The sequence below is a fragment of the Hemicordylus capensis genome, chromosome 3, assembly GCF_027244095.1.
Source record: "Hemicordylus capensis ecotype Gifberg chromosome 3, rHemCap1.1.pri, whole genome shotgun sequence".
Lineage (NCBI taxonomy): Eukaryota > Metazoa > Chordata > Lepidosauria > Squamata > Cordylidae > Hemicordylus > Hemicordylus capensis.
In genome coordinates, this window is record NC_069659.1 from 66,791,563 (window position 1) to 66,818,055 (window position 26,493).

A 26,493-nucleotide genomic window follows, 5' to 3' on the forward strand; every position below is an offset into this window, starting at 1 on the left:
TTCTTCGGCTCAGTGAGCAACTAAAGTTTCGAGAAACTACTAAACTATGTATCTGATGTAAAAAGTCATTGATTTGTGAAAGATTACTGAAAAAAGCAGTACAAAATATTGATAAAACTTCATATAAAAGATGGTCGTATGTTATGATGTCTGACCTTGAAGATGAAATATTTTTCTCAATCATTCCTCCTGTTGCGGCTATTTATAAGAATGTATAGGCAGTGGAACTGTTTTGTTCTACCTTTAAAAATCTAGAAGAAAACTTTTAAAAATTTAAATAAATATTAAGGTATAAGTAAATAATTTGCTTGATTCTTAATGTCTTGTCAGTTAAGCAATGGAGGGGGCCTAGGGGGTCACTATTGTTGGGCTGTGCTTTGGGCATCAGTTGCCCTTAATCTGGCCCTGAGTAACTCCCGCTTTACAGAGCAACAGTCTCCACCATATGAAATCTGCCAGAGAGGTAGGAACAGAACCACTGTAAAACAGTGCCACCCAATCCCAACTCCCTCAGGCAACCCAGAAGGATACCATGATTGATGGTATCAATAGCTGCCAAGAGATCCAAAAGGATCAACAGAGTCACACTCCCTGTGTGTACCCAGTTGGAGAACTCCATCAGGTCATCCATCAGGAGAACATCTATCAGGTCTCAACCTCATAGCCTGCCCGAAAGCCAGTTTAAAATAGGTCTAGATAATCTGTTTCCTTTGGCTGGAACTAAGAGGCCACCACCCCCTCGATCACTTTGCCCAACTATGGAAGATTGGAGACAGGTCTATAATTGGCTTACTCTGAGGGATCCAGTGCAGGTTTTTTAAAGTAAGGGCTAATAGTTGCCTCCTTAATGCAAGGAGGTATCCTGCCCTCTCTCAGAGAGGCATTTATAATATGCACCAGGCCATCTCTGATAGTACTGTTTGCAGATTAAATGAGCCAAGTTGGGCAAGGGTCAGGACGACAGGTAGTGGGATCAACAGTCCGAAGCAGCTTGTCCACATCCTCAGGAGTCACAAACTGAAAGTGATCCAGTCTGATCCCATAAGAGGAGTTACTGGACACCTCTCTAATAGACTGCAATAAATGTGGAATCCAGTTCGGCCCAAATACAAAATATTTTATCCGCAAGAAGTCATTTAAAACATCACAGTGGGTAATCGAAGGTCCCAAATTCGAGTTCAAGGAGAGGGCATGTACTACCCTTCTCACAACCCTAGATGACTCCATTGGACATGAACTAATGGAAGTAATGCCGGCAGAAAAGAACTGCTTCTTTGTCACCCACATTGCCAGAGCATAGATAATCAAGTGTGCTCTGTGTTGTAATCTATCAGTTTTGTGCCGAGTCTTCCTCCACTTGTGCTCTAGTTGTCTGCGTTGCCACTGCAGCTCCCATAACTCTTCTGAATACCGCAGTGCTAAATTTGAAGCAGGTGGGAGATGCTTAGGAGTGATTGTGTCAATTGCTCTACTGAATTCATTGTTCCATGTTTGCACCAGAGCACCGACAGAACCATCAGCAGAGCCAGTTCAAAACCCTGCCAAGGCTTCATGGAATCCTATTGGATTCAATAACCTCCTCAGGCAGACCAGCCTAATAGGTCCTTCATCCTTGCAGAGGTGGTTTGCAGCTGCAAACCCTGCCTTAACCAGATGGTGGTCCTTCCATGATAATGGGGAAATAACAGGGGTCCCTCCCATGGACCAACACCCTGATCAGAACAAAAGACCAAATTGGTTCCAAAGTGAAGTCCCCCACTACCAACAGTGAGATGACTCCAGTACCAACTCCGCAACCAGGTCCGTCATCTCAGTTCGGGTCTCAGATTGGTACACCAACAGAAGTCCCATATCTTTGGTCTCTAGGTTTAAGTACACACATTCAGTATTGGCCAGTTCCCTGACAGGGATCCTGGTTAGTGAAATGGTATTCTTGTAGACCACAGCCACCCCACTGCCCCACCCACCTGCTCCACAGTATCCCAACCCGAGAAGCTGCGACCAGACCAAACATCTTGTTTCCTGTCACAAATGCAACCTGCATATTTACTAATTGAGATAATGCTTATATATTGCCTACATGTTTTCAAGCAGTTACTTCCCTACCTCTCTCCTGCACTTTTGTTTTCTTTGCCCTGTAGATGCTGCTTATCTATTCTGTCATAACATATGCTATAAAATATTGTTTGGGCATTACATCTTTTTTAGCACTTAACTTCATCTAGTTGTATTTCAATATTTTGTATCCTGACTGCTCAGGAGGCTCAAGGCAGTTCAGATTTTAAAACAAACAAACAAAAACATTACATCTACAAGTAGGCTGCTACTATCCCTTAAATGATTCTTTAAAAACAAAAACAGAACAAAAAGAAAGCACTTTGTGTTTATTGGTTTGGAGCTCATATTTTAAAACATATTTTAAAAATATTTTAAGAGGAACACATCCTCATAACAAAAGATATACCCATAGACACTGACGATTAAAAAAAATAAGCCAAAAAAGACAATACTGCTCAATGAAAATATGATAGTTGGATTGGATTTCAAGAGTGTGCAATTAGCTTAGTGGTTATGAAGAGACTACTATGGGTGGAGAGGAAAATGGACCAGCCCATTGGAGATGCCAGGAATGAACCAGAGGCTACCTGTATTCAAAGCAGGTGCCCTACCATTGAGTTATGGCTCCTTTTCTAATCTTGTCCTGTATCTTGGTAGTGTATTTGTTTTGGAAGTTTGGACTTCCAGTGAGGGACGCCATTTGGCATGGACCTGGGGCCCAGGTCCATGTGCCCACTCTAATTGAGGGCCCCATGATGTTTCCCAAGAGAAAAGAGAACCCTTTTTATATTTCCAGAATAGCTTGGCCCAGAGTTCTGAAATTTGGCACAGATGTAGGACATGTTATCAGCACTCTGTGTTTTGATTTTGAAACAGATTAGTTAATCTGTTGTGTTTTTAAAAAATAATTTTTGAATTTTGGGGAAATGTCAAATAAGTCCTAAAAAGTGGCTTGTTTCCATGGCAGAAAATTACAAAAACTTCTGGAACTTAAGCCCCACACCCGGACCATCATTCCCCACCCATGTGAAGGATTCTGCCCTTTGCCTTCATAAAAAAAGTGCAACATCCCCCCCCCCGCTCTCTTAGTGAAATAAAAAAACAGATTGTGAAGAGCTCCAAAGGGATCTCTTCAAACTAGGCAAGTGGGCAACAAAATGGCAAAGGCAGTTCAATTTAAACAAGTGTAAAGTGGTTCATATTGGGCCAAACAACTCCAGCTTCACACATACACTGGTGGGGTCTGAGCTATCAGTGACAGACCAGGAGAGAGATCTTGAGGTCAAGGTGGACAGCTCATTGAAAGTGTCGACTCAGTGTGCAGCAGCTGTGAAAAAGGCTAATTCCATGTTAGGAATCATTAGGAAGGGGATTGAAATTAAAACTGCTAATATTATAATGGCCTCATACAAATCTATGGTGCGGCCACATTTGGAGTACTGCGTACAGTTCTGGTCACTGTAGATCTGGAAAAGGTGCAGAAGAGGACAACCAAGATGACTTGAGCAAATTTGTTGCTGCAGGACATGAGGAAGACAGCTGCCTCCACCTCACATGCATATGGCGAATAGAAGGGGAATTGAGGAATAGATGCTCGGCTCAGTCCTTCCCCCTTTCCATTACACACACATACAGGTGGAGGAGCTCTGACTGACAGGGCAGTGATAGGGAATGCCTGCTGGGTGGAATTTTTAATTACAAAATGTTTGTAATTAAATGTTATAGTTAAACCAGTGTGTAACCCCTTACCACCACCTTCTGCTTTATCCAGACAAAGTCAGAAGCAGACAGGCAAGAGGTCTGAGACACCCAGTCAAACGTTTGGGGCTTGTGTCCTTTGTTCCCAGTGCTATCAACACTGGGCACATAATGATTTAGCTGCTATATAGAATTCCTAGACTGATTCCCTCTGCCCCTTATTTCTAGGGTAATGCCTCTAGATGGTGTTTCAGTTGAGGTTTGCTTGCGGTTAGTGGTAAATACAGCAGCTTTCCCCAGGGGTAAAATGCACTTTGTGCCCATGCCCAGCCCTCTTCCGTTGCCCTGCCTCATAACCCAGTGCATATACACATTCTGCTTAACTTTCTCTTCTTCCCTGACCCTGCCAGTTTGCCAGCATATTTGCATAATGTACTGTTCCCCAAGAATGTTCTGCAAATTCTACCCATAATGATATTGTTGTATTCTATCTAGTAATCTTTTATGTTGTTTTAGAAGTTTGTCCCAGGGGGGTCCTATAGAGAATGTATGTGGTGGTGGATTCAGAAAGAAAAGGGAAGGAGAAAATGGAATTGTTTCTGAATAAAGTCTTAGTTAAACCAACGTAAGACAACTTCATGTTTACAACAGAAGTAGCTATAAAAGATATGTGTAGGTGGTGTTCTTTACTCGCTAAGGGACCAGCACATTAAACAAGGAATGCTTACTGCTTTAGAAATTCTTTGCTTGCTATACTTGTGTGACTTAGAATTGTTGTGGCTGGATGGGGTGGTGGAAGGGTCATTTTAGTCCATGCCTTTCTTTTCTTTGTTGTAAGAACTGCAACTCATCTCTGAATAAGGATTTCTAGCAGTTTAGGCATTCAACTTCAGCTTGAATGGATTTGATGAGACTGAAGCATCATTTTAATAGTATCACAGGCCTTGACAAAAAAAAAATTGGTATCTCAGAGCCAGCCCTGAAATATAGGAACCAAACAATATTTGACAAAATTATTGGACTTACTGGCAGACATTGTGGATGGGGAGGGTAAATGGGCTTCTCTTTATTCCCTTTACAAGTAACATAGTTGAAACAGAAACAGGGCTGCAAGGGAGAAAGATCTTTTTAAATAATTCTTCCTCTGAATAATCTAGTCTAGGTTAAATTTCTCGGTGTCATGGCTCCCTGACACCTGGGATTTGTCAAGTCCTGTAGTATCATTTAACAGAGTTTATAGAGCTGGATGGAACACCAAGATATCTGAAGACCAGTAGCTCCATATGCTTCAAGCCTCATGCAATCCAAGCACATTTCAGCATGGACTGTTCAGAATTAGACACACACAGGCTTTTGGTGCTGGGAATGTATTTTGTGACAGGTGCATGTGAAGTCAGGAGCTTTATTCTACCTTGCTAACACTGTGCAGAACAAGGTGGTATGTTACAACGAAGCTAAGAAGGAAGATTCCCCACCACATCACGAATTGCCATTCAGTTCTGCAACATAACAAACTCACTGCTTTATTGTTCACCTCAGTAGCTACTGTAGCTTTAAACACTGGGCCTGCTTAACTTGCTTGAAGAAATGTTTTTACATCCTTCTCCACTACACCAAAGGAAAATAATCACATTCCTCGTCATGTGGTTGTTTAATATCTTGTCCACTTTCTTCCCAGTCCCAGGCTTGTTGCTTCCCTTTAGCCACTCCATGCTGTCTCTTCATCATTTATTAACATGTTCACAGGCCTCAAGGGTTCTGATATCACAGAAAGGCTGAGCAGCAGAGAGCTAAAATTATCATGGCCTAGACACATGTTAGACAACTCCAGCGTTCCAGCTGCTGTTGTACTACAACTCCCATTAACCCCATCCACAATAAATTGTTCCTAGGGGTGATGGGAATTGCAGTTAAATAACATCTGGAAACCCAAGGTTGCCTACCCCTGGTCTAGACTGTCACAGCCCCTGCTCACAGTAGCAACTGAATCAGATGCTGAGGAGGCAGGACCATACCAACCCTGGATTTTGACAACAGACAAGAACCTGAGGGACCCTCCCCCCCTCTGAGCTGTAGTCTCCCAAGGGAACTCCCTGAAACCAGTATCCTTGAAACCAGAGCCCACTACAGAACCAGCACCATCATGCCTCCTGATATCCTCATTCTAATACCAGCCAGAAGCATAGGATAAGCAGATAGAGCAGAGAAGCAGTGCCGGGCTCCAGAAAGCTGCTCCTTTCAGGCTTCCATTATTCAGGCAAGAAGGCAGAGCTCAGAAGGGGTAATCCCGGCTTGGGTATTTAAGCACTCATTCTGCTTCTGGCTGATGTTACCAACTTGCTCCTTGAAGCTCTGAGGTCCTCCCAGGAGGACTTCTCAGAGGTCTTGCAGATGAGCCTCACCTTGTGGACAACCACAGCAGGACAAAAACATAACAAAGGAAGAGCCTGACTGGATTAGAAGAAGAGTCCACCAAGTCCAGTATCCTCGGTCCGACAGTGGCCTGCCAAAGACCTCAGAAACACATTCCAAAGAATTGGATTTGAAGATAAGAACTAATTTCTGTTCTGTTTAGTGAAACATCTATCTATCTATTTATTTCTCTAAGACAAGCATCCCCAAACTGCAGCCCTCCAGATGTTGCTGAACTACAACTCCCAGCATCCCTAGACATAATTTTTTGTGCCTGGGTATGCTGGAAGTTGTAGTTCAGCAACATCTGGAGGGCCGCAGTTTGGGGATGTCTGCTCTAAGACAGACCCGTGGCTAATCCCATGTGTGGCAGCTCTCGTGGGAGTTTGTGAACAGCTGCCGATTAGTCAGCGGGGGCGAGAGGAGAGAAGACAATGGCGGCGGGTGGGCTGCAGAGAGGGCGGCTTAGCCTCCCTCTCAGGCCCACCTGCTGGCCACAAGACAGGAACGCTGGGGGTACGAGCACCGGGGGGGTGGCAGTGGAGAAATGGGGGAGAACTAGAGGCACAGATGCTCTGTGCCTAGTCCAGCTAGTAATAATTATTTGCCTACCCACTATGAACTTTAAAATTATACCTTGGTGCAAAATGCTTTTGGTTTCAGAACCTTTCAGGAAAGACGCAGATAGAAATTGCTTAAGACTTTTTGCTTAGGATTGCATCTTTGGTCTTACTGGAAATGATTGGATGTTCCTTTAATTTATGTTTGAAAACACTCCTGCCAATCTTGTGAGATATTTCTTGGGTCTTCACTTGCGTACTTTGAATAATGTTACTTTGTTTCCCCAGTTTGAATCTTTATTGCTAGAAGTGCACAATGCCATTGCATCTACTTTTCAAGAAGCCTTGTTACAAATCTTGGCTCTTGATGAACAATCTGCAGAGTAAATAAGTGGATTTCTCTATAGGCTAACTTCTCCGAATAGAGTTTAATTAAATGTTTTTTGATTTGTGCCAGTACCATTTATTTTGAAGGCTTTTTGATGAGCCATTGATGAAGTAGCTCAGTTTGTGATTTTGCCCTTTGAATCTGCTGCTCTTGATGCAAGTTCTCTTTTTCATTTTCCCCATCTCCATATCCTAATTCAACAGCATTCAGTGAGGCGTATTTGTTTTCTGATGGCAGATGCATCTTGTGCTGGGTTTCTTCTCCTATAGTCGTTTTATTTATGTATGCTTCAAAATTTGACATGTTGTGAAGCCTTCCATTTTAACTTGTTTTTTAAAGGTGAAGTTGTGGGTGTTTTTCCTTTTCCTGCAGCTTGTTTTATAGCTGCCTTCCTCACAGAAAAATTGGCTCCTGTTGTATGCAGTCTTCACACTGAATTGCCTTGATTATTTTAAAATGTAAAGTCCAGTCAAGATTTGAACCCAGGACTTTAGGCCACTGCAGAAAGGTGCATCCATGTACAGTGATGAGAAGATATTAATGTAACAGGGCTCAGGGCCATAGCTGGCTATTCTCCGTGCAGCCAATAATATTACTTCCGAAACAAACTTCAGTGGTTTTGGTTGGGCTCTTCTACCCAGTTGGCCCCTTCGTAGCCTTCCATGGCTATTATATTTGTGTGCTGGCCTCAAATGGCAGTATGGTCCAAGTGGTCTACAGTTAGAGCATACTTGGACACAGACGTGCTTAGAGCAAAGGGTCGCAAATGTTCTGTCCTGGTTGCCTGCAAGGCACAGGCAATGCAAGGTCAATCCGCAGGACCTTGGAAAGGTTGGAGGGAACAAGTTGTCTCAAAACCAGCCAGAAGCAGAATGGGTGCTTGAGTACCCCGAGCCCAGATTACTTCCTACCTGGAGGATGGAAGCCTGAAAGAGACCGTTTTCTAGATGTGGCAATGGCCACTAGCTTGGATGGCTTTAAAAGGGGCTTAGACAATTTCATGGAGGGAAGAGGTCTATCAATGGCTACTAGTCTGATTACTAAAGGCCTCCTTGAGCCTCAGAGGCAAGATGCCTCTAAATACCAGTTGCAGGAGATATTAATGCAACTGTTCTTGGGGTATTGGCAAACCACTCCTGGGGACCTGACTAACCTTTGGGCTTGTATGGGTAATCAGCAACTCTGGAGCAAACAGTTCATTACATCATTCATTCATTCATTCATTCATTCGATTTCTGTACCACCACCCTTCCAAAAATGGCTCAGGGCGGTTCACACAGAGAAATAATAAATAAATAAGATGGATCCCTGTCCCCAAAGGGCTCACAATCTAAAAAGAAACATAAGATAGTCACCAGCAACAGTCACTGGAGGTACTGTGCTGGGCGTGGATAGGGCCAGTTACTCTCCCCCTCCTAAATAAAGAGAATCACCATGTTAAAAGGTGCCTCTTTGCCAATTTGTGTAAAGCTTCGGTCTTGGAAATGTTTGACAGGGAGTTGAAGTCAAATACAATCAGGTTTATTTAGGGTTTAGGAATATAGAAAGGAAATCTTGATTAGCAAGTGACACAATATTAACTAGCAAAATTAACCAGGCTAATATAGCTATAATACCAGGTTTAAGCTCATGAAGAGGCGTTTTGGCTTGAATTAAATCCACTCAAAGCTGACCAGAGAAATGGTCTTAGAGGGCAGCTTTAGATTTGAAAGAGAGCAGAAAGAGAGGGGAGCCAGAAGCTTCAGAGCAGAGATTGGTATATCTAATTCCTTCCGATGATGTGTTCGGACACTTGTTTCTCGGTTGATACCAGGGGACCTCTCTCCAGGAACAAGCAGGGTGCAAGAGCAGGGACCCATGTGCCCCATGTGCACATCAGGAGACAAGTAAAAGTCCAAAGGAGGTCTGATCTCAGGAAACTAGTCTCTTGATGCAGCCAAGCATGCCGCACAGATTGGGCCTGGAAACAGGGCCGATCTGAAGGCGAAGAAAAGTGGGACGGGCACGATAGCCAAGACTCAGCAAGATGGTATTGCTGGGACCCAGATGCATGCACATGGAATCTAGCGAAGGACACACTGCTTGGTGGTCTTGAGGACAGAAATAGGCCACATCTTGCCTGGGGGCTAAATGTTGACCACACCTTTCTGCTGAAAAGGGTGATATCTGTGATAGACAAAAGAGTGACTGTATACTACAGGTGAATAGGTTTGAGAAACCTGCCCAGGATGGAGAGAATGGGTGCATTAGGGCTTATCTTGTGGTCAGGAAGACCTTGATGAGTGACTGGAATGTGTTAACAAGCGCACCTCCTGAGCATGTGCCAACAAGGAGAGGAGTCTTTGGCTATTCCTGTTAGAAGAATAGCACTTAATTAACTTGTGTCTACTTTGGCTTCCTCACCTGTGCTGGAATCAGAGAGAAGAACACGAGGAATATACTTTTTCCAGTTGCGCATGGGACTTGAATTGGAGTTACCTTTTCCCATACTACCTGCCAGGTTACTTACCCTTGTGAATTACCTCATGCAAGTAAATGGTGAGCCCACGATCCTGTGAGTTCAGAGAGTTCAAATTGGAAACTACAAGCCTGTAGTCCCAAATCATATGTAGGGATGCTGCAGGAGAGCAGAGGCACTCTTACCACTGGACTTCAGGGCCGAAGTCCAGGGCCTCCACACCCTCTGAGCGCCCCCAAATCCTCTATAGTCTGTCCTGGGTGGTGTGGTTTGTGCCCTCAAGAACCTACATGTTAAATAATGATGCTTAACTTGCAGTGGGCGGTGGTGTGTGCTCCAAAGTCCTTTAGGTCCAGGCTCCAAAATTACCTAGATGCACCTCTGCAGGAGAGCCCCCAAACAGGCTATCTTGGAAACAGACATTAACTGCAGAAGAGACAGCATGCCGTCACCTCTTGCCTGTGGGCTTCTCAGAGGCATCTGGTGGGCCACTGCGGGAAACAGGATGCTGGACTAGATAGGCCTTGGCCTACTCCAGTAGGGTGTTCTTATGTGCTTAGCGTCTGGTCATCCTCCTCTGCTCTATTTGCTCCTGCCACATTTACTATTGGTGCTGGCAAGCAGATATCGGGGGGGTGTGATGGTGTTGAAAGAGGCAGGCACTGTCATTTGCTTGGATTCTGGGTGGGCTGCCCCAGGGAACTCAAGCCCTGAGGGAGCTTCCTCAGCAGACTCCAGCTCTAGGGTGCTCTCAGGTTCTGGTCTGGTGTCAAGATCTGCGGTGCGAGTAGTGCTGCTTCCTTAAGCTTCTGACTTGGTTGCTACTGTGAGCAGGGGCTGTGACAGTCTGGGCCAGGACACCAAAAGGTATATGATAAAGTATGTAATTTGGAAAACGGGCTCTTTAAAACTCTAGAAATATGACCAATTTAATTTAAATAAACAGTCTGTTGTGCCTGTGATTTCTTGTTTATGTGAACAGAGGCATTCTTAAAGTTCTAAAATGTTCACTGGTGGTACCCAACTGTCATTAGAAAAATGATGAATTTGGGCGTGTTTCATCCACCCTGGAACTATTTCTGACTTCAGCATTTGTATATATGCAATGCCTGTTGGTGTGGTGCTATTGTGGAGGTGCAGCAAATTCACGAAGCTGCTGTTGTGAAAGGGCCCTGGGAGCTCTTTTGATCTTCTGATAGCCCTTTAAACAATAAGAAAATGTGCATGAACTAGTTTAAGGCATCTCTCAATCTGCTTTTGAACATGAAAGGTGTGCACTCACCCACCACGCGAGTGCGGAATAGAACTCTTGTGAGCAGTTATTTCAGAGGGCAACTAGTCCAGGGCTGCACAACTTCAGCCCTCCAACTGTGTTTGAACTACAACTCCCGGTCTCATCATCCCCCAGTAGTCAGGAATTATGGAAATTGTAGTCCAATATCTGTAAGAGGGCTGAAGTTGTGCAGCCCTGATCTAGTTGGTATGGAGTTAGTCAGGAATTATGGAAATTGTAGTCCAATATCTGCAAGTGGGCTGAAGTTGTGCAGCCCTGATCTAGTTGGTATGGAGTTAGTCAGGAATTATGGAAATTGTAGTCCAATATCTGCAAGTGGGCTGAAGTTGTGCAGCCCTGATCTAGTTGGTATGGAGTTAGTCAGGAATTATGGAAATTGTAGTCCAATATCTGCAAGAGGGCTGAAGTTGTGTAGCCCTGATCTAGTTGGTATGGAGTTGGAGTAATAGTTTTTGTTGAGCTCAGGATTCAGGGTAGTAACTGCAGCTGGTATTTCTGCAGAGCACTGAATGGATCAGAAGATAAGCCCTTATTCGAGGTCAATATTTCATCAAGAGACTGCTTATTGGGAAAGGGCTGGGAGGAGGAAGCAGGGAGTACTTATGATATCCTTAGGGAAGAGTTAATGTCCTATTCACCAGGAAGCTGGCCTCTCCTCTCCTCCCTAGTAATTCAATCATGTTTGCCTGCTTTCAGGCAATAATTCATTGTTACTGGAACACTATGACAAAGTGACAAGTTAATAACTGCAGTAATAATCGTAGTAAAGTCTAATGTTGTTCCCTCTGCTCATACTCTTGTTGCACCATCCAGCTTCCCATGCTGCCTAATGCAATTTCCAGTATTGTTAATCTAGTTTGAGAAGAAATTCTGTTCTGCTGTACAACAATGAATGCAGGAGCTGGGCTACCATGCTCCTCAAGGAGGTGGCCACAAGATTTGTGTCTGTCTTTCACTGTAATTATATCGTCTTTATTTGTCCTTGATTCTCCAAGAGAGTAAATAACTTCATTGTGAACAACTCCTCCCTCCTTGTTCTTTTCCGTAGTCATTTTATAAAACAGATTGTCTGCAACATGACTCCTGCTTGCTTTCCCATTTAACTATTCGCAAGCACAACCACCTTTGCCAGTTAATTCTGCCAGCTTTCTTCCTTCAGGAAAAAAAATCCTTTTGACATTTGCGGGCAAGTTCATACATTACAGCAAAATACAGAGCCAAACATATCACTTCTGTAACATTTGAAATGCATTCCTGTCTGAAAGCTTGTGGTAAATGTGCTTGGAAGCCTTTGTCCTGTTTACTGCATATTTTCAAATACGCAAATCCCCTTTAGGTGTTCTAAACCTGTGCTTATAACTGCTGAAGTAGCCCTTAGCCACTGGTAACGTCATCAGATAATTTGAATAGCAATCTGAGAAGAGAGAGTGCAAGAATATGTACGCCTTATTGTTCTATGATGCTTGAAAGGCCCTCTCTCTCTCTCTCTCTCTCTCTCTCTCTCTCTCTCTTTTGCTGCTGCTGCTGCTGTTTCTCTTATTGCCCTTCCTCCTCTTATATCAAAAAGGCCAGATTCTGTCAGAGGCTTTAAAAACTAGGGCAAGCGCTGGGAAACTTTGTAATATTTCATAAGTTCTCTGCAGGAGAAAGCTGTCTTTGAAGGCACTCTTCCCCTGAGGCTAGCAATCTTCAAAGTGGGACAAAGCAAGTCTTTGACTCCTCTCTCCTTGTCCCATGGGATTCTGTGCTGGTTTTGGCACTGTTCTGTCTAAACATCGGTGTTCTGTCTTCCCCTACCTCAGCTTCTCTTTTAGTTAGTAGTTGGTACCCTCTGCTTCTCTTCCTTCCGTGTGTGTTCGTATGTGTGTCCACACACATACATACACACACACACACACCATTTTGCCAAGGGTGTCTTCAGCTACTTTGATTACTTTGATCTGTTGAATTATAGGAGAGTACAATGCCCCCTGCATCACAGTAGACTGTTTCTTTTTCCATTTCTGAGACAATGTGATGAGATTTTAAGTATGTGTGATGGTGGGGAGTTCCCTGACAGTCACCCATTCAGGCACTGACCAGACAGATCTGCTTAGCTTCAGAGTGGCTTCATTGTACCTTTGGACAATTCTCTGGGCCTATAGAAAATAAACTGTTCCACATATGATGCTTTAGCCTCACAGATCCAGGTGCTTTATGAGCAGAGTTTAGGAAATGGACTACTCTACTTGTCCATAATGAGTAAAAATGATACCCTATGAACAGTCCCTCTTGCCATGCTCCATGCACACCACCAACCCTCCTCCAAACTGTAGCCAGCGTCTGAGGGTGGGGTAGCTGATCAACAGCAACTCAGGAAAGATGGCAGTGCACCTTTTCTGAGTTGCTGATGATGATCTGCCACCACCACTACTTGGCTTGGGAGAGCATATGTGCCAGCCCCACTTTCCTGAGTTGTTGCTCTGCTGCTGCATGCTGCGGCTGCTGGTTGGAATTGAGAAAGTGCATGCGAGCCCTGAGCCCCAAGTTGGTGCTGCTGCTTAGGGTTGCAGTAAGAGCACACATGAAGAGAGGAAGATGAGTGCGGGTTGGACGAGCAAGACAGGCAGCCTCATGAGTGCTGTTGTCATTGGGAGCTGCGTAAAGGAGGGAGAAGAAGGCAAAGAGGTGGTGGTGATGGTTGGGCTGAGGTAGAATTGGGCGTCCTGCTTAGGGAATGCACTGCAGCCTTCAGGAGCAGTTAGAAGGAAGAGAGTCCTCAAGCGCAAGGTTGGGTGGGGAATCTGTCGGGCAAAGGTGGGATAAGTGAAGGTGGGGGGAGCCCTCAAGAAACCCTGCTGCAGAGAAGAATTGTGTGAAGCACAGAATGTGGAGCTCTTCTGACATGGGGAGGAAAATAAAGATCTTTCTAAATTGGGAGTTAAGAGGCTGTTAACTCTTTGAAGGGGAGTTGCATGTGCAAAAGAGAATGGGGGTAGGGTTGGGTAAGCCAGCAGGCAGCTGTGGGTGTTGTGACTGGGAGGGAAGGAGGAGGTACTGACCTGAGGTGGGAGGAAACACCAGCTTTTTCCTCTCAAGGAAACATTGCCTTGAGGAACTATCTGACAAGTTAAAAATTTTGTCTGAGTGGTCTTGCCTTAGCTTTGGACTAGGGGTGTGCACGAACTAAAATTTGCAGTTTAGTTTGAATTTGAAACAAACTGCTGGTCCATGAACCAGTTCGGTCAAACTGACCGTTTAATCTGTTCAACCGAACCACTTCGGTAGTTCAAGGGGCTATGCTTGTAAGGGGGAATCTGTTGAGGATTCCCCTTTACAAGCAAAGGAACTTGCTCCTTTTGGCAACCTGCCCATGAGGCAGCAGTGTGATTCCGGGCTCTGCGGATGTATGGAGGCTATTTGCATGGCCTTGGCGCATCTGCGGAGGCTGGAACTATGCCGCCACCATGCAGGCAGGTTGCTGGAGGGAGCACCACATGCTTGGGCTGTGCCAGTGGGGCTTTGAGGAGTGGCAGCAGCCCCCACCAGGTCAGTAAGAACCTTAATCTACTCTTAAAGATGCCCTCTCACTGCTGCCCTTTAGAGCAAAGACCCTTGATCTCAAACTGGTCTGCCATGGACTGGGCTTGGTTTGGTTCGATTATTGGACTGCCTCCGGGTTGGTTCATAATTGAACCACTTTGGAATTGAACGATTTGTGCATGCATACCCCTACTTTGTACTCACTAGTTGTGTCCTGAGCACATCCTGGATTTCCCTGCCTATATAAAACTGATAATAGTGACCCGTGTTCCCTGTAACAGGGAATCCCAGATGATGCTGATTACAACTTCCATAATCTTCTGAGGAAGGACATTATAGCTCGGAATGCTGGGATTTGTAGTCAACATCTGAGAATCCGTGTTATGTGGAACCCTGATAGTGACTTCTCTATCCTCCAGGGTTTTAGTGGGCATTAAAACTAAGTTTATGCATGTTGAAAAACTGTCCTATATAAATCTTGTTAATGCCTAGTGGGAGACATATAAAGACCACTTAGAATGCTGTTAGAGTCCATCCCTGGTGATTTGGAAGATAGAGCTCTGGAACTGCTAAAAGAATTAAGAGTCACGTTTTGCCAGCTGCAGGTGTTGCCAAAGAAATCTAAAGCATGTGTTAACCACTTGTGATTGAAGTTCTTCTCCCATATTTCTGCAAGAGCAAGGATATAGGGTGGGGCTCCCTGGTAGACCAGTTCCTGTGGGTAATGTCATTTCTCCTTGCCAAATTCCCTCAATAGATTTGATAGATAAGGTCATACTTAATACTACTTGTCCTCAAGAGGGTTTGCTGTTTTTCTGTGCACTGAAAGATAGCAATTGCATACTACCCTGTGGCTAAGGGAACTACAATGGATAGAACACCAATACCGCAGGCAAATCTTAAAACCCAGATCTAACCAGCATTGACTTGTTATGCATTGCTGGGATTAAACAAGCTTTATTTTTGAATCTGATTTAGTTAAACTGATGCAACAGCAAGTGGTGTTGATGCCCTAGTAATGTGCTGTCTAACTAGAAGCAGCACTGGGCATTACTTCATCATTGTTTATCTCCTCTATGCATCTGGAATCACACAGAGATTGATTAGAAAAAGGCAGGTACAACTAGCATTTCTCTCAGATGCTTCCCTATTCCCCAGTGCCTCTTGAGCAGATGTCCTAGATCACTTCCTCAAGATATTTGGCTGCTTTAAATCTTTGCAGTGACCATCAATAATAGCTGAGTCTTGCTTCCTCTTGTACTGCACCTGATACTGATTTGCTGTGTAGGAGAGATTGCAGCAAACAGCTTTTCTTGCATGGACTAAAAGCTGAGCCATCTAGAATAGGGAAGCATCTATGGCTTTTGGTGGGCATGTCATGTGGGTTCCTTTCAGATGCATATGTGCCTGCACAGACCCATCAAAAGCCCCTTCATACCTGCTCACCACTCCTCACATCACCCCAGCGTACCCTGTCTGCTCACCCAGCATCAAAGTTGCCTCTGTGAGGCACACTGAGGGCTTGCTCTGTAAACTGTGGGCAGCTGCTCTTCCCCTCTGGCCTCCCATCTCTCTTTGTTTCTTGGAGCTTTAGCACCTCTTCAAAGCCGTGTACCTGCTCTAGCTCTTCCTCCTCTAACGTGGTCTGCTTCTAAGTCTATGCTGGACTTGAGGTGCAAACTAGTATTCTGTAAAGATTCCATCAGAGTCTGCAATGATATGGTCAAGAACAGAATGCCAAACTTGCCACTGAAGCTTGTAAATTGGTTGCTCTGCATTGTCATTTGCCACATGTCTTGAGTAAGTGTTGCTCACAGCAAGATTTCAAGTGACACATTGCACCTGCCCCATCAGAGTGTGTGTGCTCTTTTCAGGAAGCAGTGCTGCACTGTGTTTAACCATAGTACCATTATTATTATTATTATTATTATTTCTTACATTTTATATCCCGCTCTTTCTCCAAGGTGTCTGTGAGACATGCGTCTCTCACTCATACCATTAAGGAACGGATGTCCTTCTAAGGATCAAAGAGAGATCGAGAGCGCAGAGCCATGCATGCTAGCAGTGTGCAAGGAACTGGCGCCTGCTGGTTTGAAGGTGGGGGGATATCTTTAAGGATTGGGGAGGGTGCTCTTACCCCTCCCATTGCATTTCCCCTGCCAGCGCCGTCTTTTAAAACAGTCCAGCAGGGCAGCAGCGTACCTCCTTGCCATTCTGGTGCCTCCTCAGACCGGAAATGGCTGGAAATGCCCAATGCCCGTGTGTGTTCGTGCACCAGGCACTTCCGGCCACATCTGGTCCAAGGAGGCACCGGGGTGGCAAGGAGGTATGCTGCTGGACCGTTATAAAAGAAAGTGCTGGTGGAGGAAACACAGCGGGAGGGGTAAGAGTACCTTCCCCCATCCTTGAAGATATCCCTCTCACCTTCAAACCGGCCAAACCTCCAGACATTCAAACTAGTTTGGAGGCCTGTAAAAGGGCCTCCAAACCTGTCCGTATACATCCCTAACACATGCAGCCAGATCAGCATTGCTATGTTGTGTTACACAGGACAGAGTTTTGTGAACAGATCAAGAGTTAGGACTCTGTCTCCTGTAGTGTTATAGAGTAACTAGCTATGTAGGGTTTGAGGACTGAGAAGCAGAGCCACTAAGCAGCATCATGGTGGCTTGGGGAGGAGAAGAAGGGAAAACATCATTGCAAGTGGTGGAAGACCATTCCATGAATCAGCGCTAGTACCAAGATTCAGGGGACTCTCAACAAGGTCACTCCACTTGAAAGAGTTGAGGCAGCCCATATTTTACCATCTTCTTACAGCAGCCCTGGACCTAAATAGATGTTTGCAGCATTTTTTGTAAAGCATTCTATCTCTTGGACATGGCATTTGCAGCTATACTTCAAAGTAAGCTTCATATCAGCTTTGTACTTCTAGGGCACACGATGCAAAACAAATGCTTCAGCTCTGCACTTCTTCTGCCATCAGAACTTGGGGACAAGGTAGGGAACTACAGGTCCTGCCTTCTTCTGCCACATGAGGACATATAAGCTTAAGGGTTGCTTCTGCCATACTCACACGCAGCCATATCTCAGGCAAGAATCTGTTGCCTCAAAGTGCCAGGCAGAAATGGTCTTCCCATTTCCCCTTCTTATAATGTAGAGCTTAAGGGAAATAAAACTGTGGGCAGGGGCATTTAAAACTCTTTCTTGTGCTGCAAAGTGCAGATGCAGCTTATTAGCTAATACGTTTGGTGTGCATGTATGTGGATGCATACAGCATCCGTGTGGGGGGCTTTATTAACACATATAGGCTGCCCATTTAATATATACAGTTACTATAGCAACTGAGGTTATAGCAACTGAGGTTTCCTTAGCAACAGTGCCAGAAAATAATCCAGTACCAATTAAAAATAAACTGTTAGCAAGGGGAGGGGGACAACCAGGGAGAGAAGTAGAATTTCTGTGAATCAGTTCCCTTCTATTAGCTTTTCATTCCAAGGAATCCAAGCTCTGTCAGAGACATGAAATAAACTTTCTTTTTTCTTCGATCAAGCTAGGAAGGTGTGCTGGGTCACGTTGCCATCTCTCGGCGGCTGAGGTTATTCTCCTAAAATTAATAAGGTGGAAAGTATCTACTCAGCAGTATGAGCCTAAGCCTCCCTATTAAAGCAAGCTCCCTAGAGAGAAGAGAGGAGGCCTTCTCTCCTTTATATGTCATGTCATTGCATAGCACAGCTATCTAGCCTTTATTAGCATACTGATTAAAGCCAACAGCAATATAGGCTCCAGGGGAACTTTTTAATGTGTTGCCGGGATGCATAAACCTTGAATGCTGTATTAGAATAACAAAATTCCATTGTCATGAGAACGGCCTCTTTTCTTTCACAGTGCCTTGTGCATAAGGCACTCTTCTTCGGAACACTCTTCCCCCCCCCTCCCCTACCCATTTGTTCAGTCTCCTCCTTAGTTGCTTTTAAAGCCCTTCTTAAGACCTCTCTTTAAAAAAAAAAAAATTATTGGTATTATTGTTCACCACCTAGAGTCTTTGGAGGAGGCAGTGTACAAGAAATATTTAATAAATAAATTAAATAAATAAACTCCTTTCCGTTTCCTGCAGTGCACTCTAGGAAGCAACCTGACAGGAAGCAAGGGTTAACGGAGTAGGAGCATTTATGTCTTAAGTGGTGATGCCTTGCATTGTTTTAAAAATCCACAAGAATGCCCTACAGACAAGGAGTGGATGGGTGTGGGTGTGAACTGATTCTGTGATACTCAAAGGTTTTGTCTTAGATCAGTGGTCTTCACTATGTTTCAAGAAGGCCCACTTTGGCAAAACAAAAAACTTTCAATGTGAGAGCCATTTTCCATTATGCTGACCCACACAGTACTTTTCTCAGTTCTGGGAGGGCCCTTTAAGAGAAATGGGGTCCTCTCTTAAAAGTTCTATGGAGAAAGCACTGTGAAGGCCTATACATCCCAGCACTCCATGCATGCCTTCCAAGATGGTACAGGGGCTGGAGGGCTTCAATTCCCTTAGAGGAGCACCCCTGCATTGGGCAAAGCACACCACTGCACAGTGGGAAAACTCACCTCCACAAGGTGCAGGTGACTGTGCAGAGTATTCAGCTTTGGCCAAAGCTTCACGCAGGCCCAATAAACAGTGAGAGAGCTGCATTTTGGGTTGATGGGGGCCACCACTGGCCCCCAGGCCTTACAATGAAGAACACTGTCTTAGATTGTGATGGGGTAAAATTTGATGTAGAACTTCATAGTGCGACACCAGTCTAAAACACTTCATTTTTGCAGTGTACAAATGAAACAGTAGCTTCAGTATATTGCCTGTTGTGATGCTGCCGTATTTTAACTACATTACCAAATTTTTTAAATTTGCTAAAATAATGAAGAACTCTAGCTATTTGCTTTGGGAGGGGACTGGGCTTATATAGGGCTCTCTCATGTTCTCCATCATCCTCATGTCTCACTGTAAATTCTGCTGAGAGCCTGTTTACATGACCTGCTATCCTGAGATGACCTTACTGGATTGACAGGTGGTATAAATCTTTAAAGTAAAATAAATTCCTTAACTTCTTCCAGACTCCATTTCATTACCAATTCAAGGAGTCAAACAGAGGCTGAATCAAACTGAAAGAGAAAAAGAATTCTGGTTTAAATATAAAGTGGGGGGAAATAATTTCATGACTCACTTTTTGTTTTTAGAAAACAAATGTAAAATATATAAAGTAGTAATATTTTAATCTGATCAGCTTTTGTTAATGTAAACTGTGTGTGTTATGCCAACTCAAGTGTGTCAGTCTTAATAGGATTGGGAAGCAAAAAGAACAGTTAAACCAGACCTAAGAGTCTCTGGGCAGATTACCTGGGCAGATTACCTGGGGACAAGTATTATTAAACATAATGAATAGACATGCCTAGATTGTACTTCATATGGGACAGGCAAGTTTCAGCTAAAAGAGTCTAAAATCAGAACTGACAACTCGAGGCATGCATGAATCATTTTAGTTTATTCAATCTAGAATCAAATTGGGAATTCATGAAAAATTCACAAATCGCCTATCTGGAACAATGGGGAATCATCCCTTTGTTCCCCATGGGTAGGTCCTAGAGACAGCAAACTAGGAACCAGTCTCTATTTTCATCGGCCATGGCAGGGGCATTTGTGCTTCATCCGCATTAATGGGCAGACTGTGACACATCTGCGTTTGGAGTTGGCCAGGTTGGGGTGAACTGCTAGTGGTGTTGCAGTGGGTGGGGTGACTATGAGTCATTCTCCCTCCATGGCCAGCTCAGAATAGCCCAGCGAGTGGAGGTTGGCCTTCAGGAAGACCAGCCGTTCCACCATGTTAGCTTCCAAGTGTGGGGGTGTCACCATGCCCCCGGCCATGGAGGACAGCCTCGCACTTTGAACTCTGGCTGATGGTCACGAAACTTACAGTCCAGCAACTGTCACCAAGTCTGGCAGACTCAGTGACGCGTTGCCCAAAAGTGAATCGGCTCAGTCTGCCACTGGCTCCTGCCACTGGCTCCTGCACTGGCTCCTGCCACTGGCTCCAGCCTGCCACTGGCTCCTGCAGGTACTTCAGCACACACTGCTCAGCATTGCTGCAGGGCTCAGTAGGCTTTTCCTGTCCCCCTGGCAAGACACAAAGGAATCGTTCTATGAAACACAGGGTGGAACGCGGAGGCGGAACTGCTGGCTCGCTTTGCCCTACTAAGTACACCATGCTGCTGGACTGGGAAGTGGCGGTAATAGTACTATTGCTAGGGATGGACTGTGCACTAGTAGGAACACAGGAAGCTGCCATATATTGAGTCAGACCATTGGTCTATCTAGCTCAGTATCGTCTTCACAGACTAGCAGTGGCTTTTCCAAGGTTGCAGGCAGGAATCTCTCTCAGTCCTATCTTGGAGATGCCGCCAGGGGGGAAATGTGGAACCTTCTGCTCTTGCCAGAACAGCTCCATCCCCTAAGGGGAATATCTTATAGTGCTCACACTTCTGGTCTCCCAGTAGTAGGTACTCCAGCACCCTTCTCCTGGTTGTGCCCCAACCTCTCTCCTCAGCTTGCCTAACGTCTTCAGCCAGGACATCCCTCCAGCTAGGCAGCTGGTCAGGGGTGACCACTCTGCCCTTCATCCTTGGGTCACATAGGCAGGACAAAACATGCTCTGCTGATTTACCCAAGGGTGTCCTAAGCCGTTCCACTACTCTAATCCTCAGCCTACCTGCCAAGGTGATTCCTTCCTCAACAGTGAGCATGGTCTGGAGCTCACCCATTGTTGTCTTGTGGAGAAGAGCGGTGGGCAAAACCTGACTCAGTGTTGCTGTCTCAGCATACAAGCGGTTTGTGGCAACACAGAATGACTTGAGAGCCAAGACAACCTTGGAAAGGAGCGCCCTGTCCTGATTGGACAGATCACACCCTTCCAAGCCATCCATCCTTGCCAGGGCATGGCTGGATGGCTGCCTCTTGCTCCTGTGGTCACTGGAGCAAGAGAAAGGTGGTGTTCCTCCAGGTCAGAACGTCATGAGGGATCAGGTGTTTAGGTACGCCCATCTCAAGCTGCCACTGCCTGAGCATACGCCTACCCTTTTTGCTCCAGTGGAAGTAAGCTTCTCTCTTAAAGCACTTCTCTGCAAGGGCAGCCGTGGAAGCAGCAGGATGGTGCACAGCGCCTGCAGAGGGGATATCTCGCCTGGCTGAAGGGCCAAGTGCATCCCTCACAACCAGGTTCAGAGAGTGCACTGCAGAACAGATGGACACAAACTGACCCTGTCTGGCTCCTCCCTGCTCGTACCTCAGCCGCCACAGGCAGCTGCACTGCAAGGCCAGGCTCCTCAGGATAGGAAAGCCTGCATGCCACATCAGCAGCAGGAATGACTCATGGCAGAAGCCCCCTCACTGTCACCCACTACAACCAGCATCACCCCTCCCTGTGCCTGCCACTCAGCTTCACATCCTTCTAGACTTCTTTGGGTTTTTAAAAATTTAAGCCCTAACACTGATGGGGGTGGGGGAGAGAAGCACCTTTAAGATGGTGTGGGTTCGGGGGTTGTCTTCATACACAGCGCTACCTACAGCTTTGTGTAGTGCACATACAAAAGCTAGAAAAATAAAAATAACAAAACCAAATAAAGAAGCAGGCTTTATTGTCGGGGCGGGGTGGCTTTTTTCGAAGGGGCCGAGCAATGATGAGGCAGGTCTAAGTGAAGGGAAGGCAAAGAAGGGCAGGGGATTACTGTGGCCTTTCTCTAACCCACCCCTCCTGTCCTGCAGTCCTGCCACCTAATCCCCCCACTTTCCTAAACTAGACCCTATTTAAAGAACTAAGTTCTAATAACCTGACCGGTGGGGAGGTCTCACCTATCCGGCATCTTTGGCTGGGGGCTTTCAGTGTCATCGTTAGCTGGAGTCTGCCAGGTGTCATTCCTGGAGTCACCCTTGGGCCAAAGGAAACACACACAAAAAACACCCCCAAAATAAATAGAATGAGGGTGGCAGGCTGGGCACCACACACCAGCCTACAAAAACCAAAAATTAATCCACCAGGCACAGGCTGCACGCACACACACACACCCCACAGCAGAAACAAAGGTGGCAAAATTTTAAAAAACCACCAAAAACCACAGCACTCCAGTTATTAAGAAAAAACAAACAAGGAATTAAATTCTGGGAATGGGACAACTCGCCATGGGAACAACTTGCTGCAGGGAACAACGCAACTCCCCCCTGCAAGCCCGTCCTGTCACTTTGGCTTTTGATCTGGAGGGGATAAGCGGGAGGGTGGCGAGAGGAAGCTAAATTCCCACCTATTACCCACCAAAGCATGTCTTTCATGTTCTGCAGTGGAAGGTAGAATCTCTCTGCATCCCTACCTGTGGGGCTGTGCCTCATGAGAAGTGAAATGTCAGGCGCAAAGCCTGCACCAGAGCTTTAGAGCAGGCGAGCTGCCATTTTCCTCCTCATATTGCCCCTTTGCGGGTCTCTCCAAAGCAGCAGCTGAGTTCTCTTATTAAAGCAGACTACCTCATGTATATCCCAGGGATATTAACAGAACACTTGAGGGATCTGGTGTGTAGTTGAATTTTGAATTGTTCAGCAAAACTCTTAGGAGGAGATTTCCTGGCCAAGGTGTGTGTACATGTTGTATTGTTGTTTTTTAATTCTCTGCAGGAAAGTACAACTCACTGCACCCTACTTAGCTTCCTCTCGCCTCCCTCCCGCTTGTCCCCCTCCGGATCAAAAGCCAAAATGACAGGATGGGCTTGCAGGGAGGAGTTGCGTTGTTCTCCACGGCGAGTTGTCCCTGTGGCGAGTTGTCCCCACGGCGAGTTGTCATAGACCTTTAAATTCCAAGTAGCACCCAGTTAAAGCTTGGGGGCTGCTGGTACAATTTAAATAAACTTTAGGTGGGGGGATCACAGCTCCTCAGTTATTAAAGGGGACTGGCTATAAGCAATGAGAGAGAAAAGAAACCACACACAAAAAATAAATTCCAAACAGCACTTAGTTAAGCCACTGGGCTGCTGGTATTATTTAAAAATAATTAGTTGGGCAGGGGGGAAGCACACACAACACCTCAGTTATTAAAGTCACTGAAGGTCAGGCTGGCTATAAGCAAGAATAAGAAAATATAATTCCAAGCAGCACCCGGTTCAAGCCATTGGTGTTGCTGGTGGTGAGGAGAGCTGGTCTTGTGGCAGCAAGCATGACTTGTCCCCATAGCTAAGCAGGGTTTGCCCTGGTTGCATCTGAATGGGAGTCTTGATGTGTGAGCACTGCAAGATATTCCCCTCAGGGGATGAAGCTGCTCTGGGAAGAGCAGAAGGTTTCAAATTCCCTCCCTGGCTTCTCCAAGATAGGGCTGAGAGAGATTCCTGCCTGCAACCTTGGAGAAGCCGCTACAGTCTGTGAAGACAATACTGAGCTACATAGACCAATGGTCTGACTCAGTATATGGCAGTTTCCTATGTTCCTATGACCACCACCACTACTCTGTTCTCAATCCTGCTGCAGTCTCTCTCCGATGTTCCTCTCCAGTAGCACAAAAAGTAATGGCTTTCTCTGCCTCCAAGCAGCCCCTTATATATATATATATTTAAACTTCTTCCTTTGGCCTCCTCACTCCCTGATCCCTCCCCTCCAGCCAATGGGGGCACAGTTGCACATGCCAATGCTTTATTTGAATGACAAGCCAATCAAGCAAGGAGATCTCAAGCCAATTGGAAGCCAGTGCCAGAAAAGCAATCGGCAATTGAAAGAAAAGAAAAAAAGGCAACCGCAAGGTGAATCACGCTAATCGATTCTCCCTCTAATCAGACCCTTCATTTAAGGGGCTATTCGATTCATGGGTGAACCTGCAAATCACCTCTGACTTGTTGCAAATCAATTCACATGAATAAAATTGCACATCTCTTTTGACAATCGGAGTGTTTAGGACTGGAATCAAAGTAGAAATGTGTCTGAATACTGATCTGGGTGGACAAGTTGCAGAAGCAAAACTGAGATAGAGCTCAAGGATGCAGCACTCACAAGCTTAGCTTGAAATATGACTGGCCCTAGTCTTAGGCCCAGAACAATTTTGGATAACAACTTATTCCTGAAAGATAATAAGATCGCTGTTTTTTCTCATTTGTTTTCTATGTTTTCTATTTGTTTTCTCTTTATTTTTACAAGAATATCCAAAGTAACTGATATTGTGTTTAAAAGAAGCAGAGATGCACCTAGATATAAGATAGACATGAATATAAATAAGTAGACATGGATAAATAGATAATTATAGATTTGTATAAACATAGTACCATGGGTCCCATTAAATATTCACAGATGTGTTGGCTGTGTAATGTAGTGGTGAAGCAAAGACACTCTATGAAAGTACAGAGGGGTGTGTGAAAGAGGATTTTTAAAGCTGCAAGCAGAACTCCATACAAGAATTTTCTGGATCACAGAAGGATGCTATTCATAAAAAAGAATAGTATAAACGTATTGTTGATTAACAAACAGAAATATAATGTGCAAGGTGTTTCGGCTTCCGCCTTCTTCAGTTGTTCCTTTCATATAACATCAGATCAACTGAAGAAAGCAGAAGCTGAAACATCTTGCATATTATAGTTGTTGGTTTGTCAGTAAAAAATTTACACACACACACACGTGCACACTCACTACTTTCCCCAGTGTTCAAGAGACTTGACTTTTCTTTTGTTGTATTCACAGATCAATCTCTTCTTCTTTTCCTTTCTCTTCTCTCCCTTGCCCCACCCCAGTGACAAAATTGCAGGTCAGCAAGTCAAAGCGGAGCATCACCCTTGTGGAAAACAGGCCCATCCCCTTGAACTGCTCTGTGAAGTCTCAGACCAGCCCAGACTCTCACTTTGCTGTCCTCTGGTACGTCCACAAACCAACTGACACGGACGGCAAGCTGATCCTGAAGACAACTCACAGCTCTGTGTTTGAATATGGCACTTATGCAGAGGAAGAGGGGCTGAAGGGAAGGCTGCAGTTTGAGAGGTCACTGTCTGGGGGACTCTTTAGCCTCACAGTCCAGAGGGCCCAGGTCAGCGACAGTGGCAGCTATTACTGCCATGTGGAGGAGTGGCTGCTCAACCCCAACCACGCCTGGTATAAGCTGGCAGAGGAAGTTTCGGGTCGGACGGAAGTCACTGTCAAGTTGCCAGGTAAGGTATCTTGAAGGCCACACAGGCACAGTGTGGATAAGAGGAGAGGACTCTTGACGGGCCAAATTGCATTCAGGTCTTCTTTTCACATGGTACACTCTGGAATGGAATCGGCTCTTCCTCTGTAGTGAAGGTTTATATACTTGATTCTGCACTGCATCTAATGCTCTGTTTCTTGGCTAATACCAGCTATAATTTTCTACTTGCATGCCCTATCTGTGCTTCCATCCTGCCCCAGATGCCAAACTTCCCAACAAAACTTTCAATTGCTGTTTATATCCTATTTCTGTATCGTGGCCCTCTTGAATGCTTGCTCTAAGGATATGTCCACACAGGAGTCTCAGATAGATAGGAGTCTCAGTGTGCCCCCAGATCCATTCTCTAGCATGCAATTGGAGATCCAGGCAAGCAGATTTGGGGGAAAGGAGGCACACTTGGTCTTGGGTATACATCAACACTACTTCATTTTCTTCTAAATGGACTGCAGCAGCCAGTCTGCAGCCCAGAATTTCCTCCTGTGGCAGATCATGAACTGTGAGACTGTGGTTCACCGAACTTAGTATATCTGAAAAGCCTATAAAACTCTACAAAGAAAGGCTTTGTGATTCAATTTTTAGTCTACTTTCCATTAGGCTTATGAGATGACCAAGCTTTCTGTGTGTGCATCCATGTGCCCGTGTGTCCCCCCATCTACTTTGCAACACCTGGACCAATATAAACCAAATTGGGCAAAGTTGTAAGGGCACATAGGGACACCTTGATGGTGTAGTTTGTGGTGATGTCATCCACCCCGATCCAAGATGGTGGATGCATGAACTTTTGAGGCGCAAGTGGGCCAACTTGTGAACCACCTAACTGATTTGAACCAAATTTGCTACAGCTTTAGAGACACAAAGGGATGCCCAAATGGCAT

The 26,493-nt window shown here is 45.2% G+C and overlaps 1 protein-coding gene across 7 annotated transcripts in view; it reads left to right on the plus strand.

Moving 5' to 3' along the window:
* Positions 1 to 26,493, plus strand: part of IGSF3 (immunoglobulin superfamily member 3) — a 185,355-nt gene that overhangs the window by 146,377 nt on the left and 12,485 nt on the right. For all 7 annotated transcript variants that reach the window (XM_053309402.1, XM_053309408.1, XM_053309403.1 and 4 more), the window contains one exon: positions 25,170 to 25,580. In XM_053309402.1, the coding sequence (XP_053165377.1) occupies positions 25,170 to 25,580 (411 nt within the window). The remainder of the gene's footprint in view (positions 1 to 25,169; positions 25,581 to 26,493) is intronic.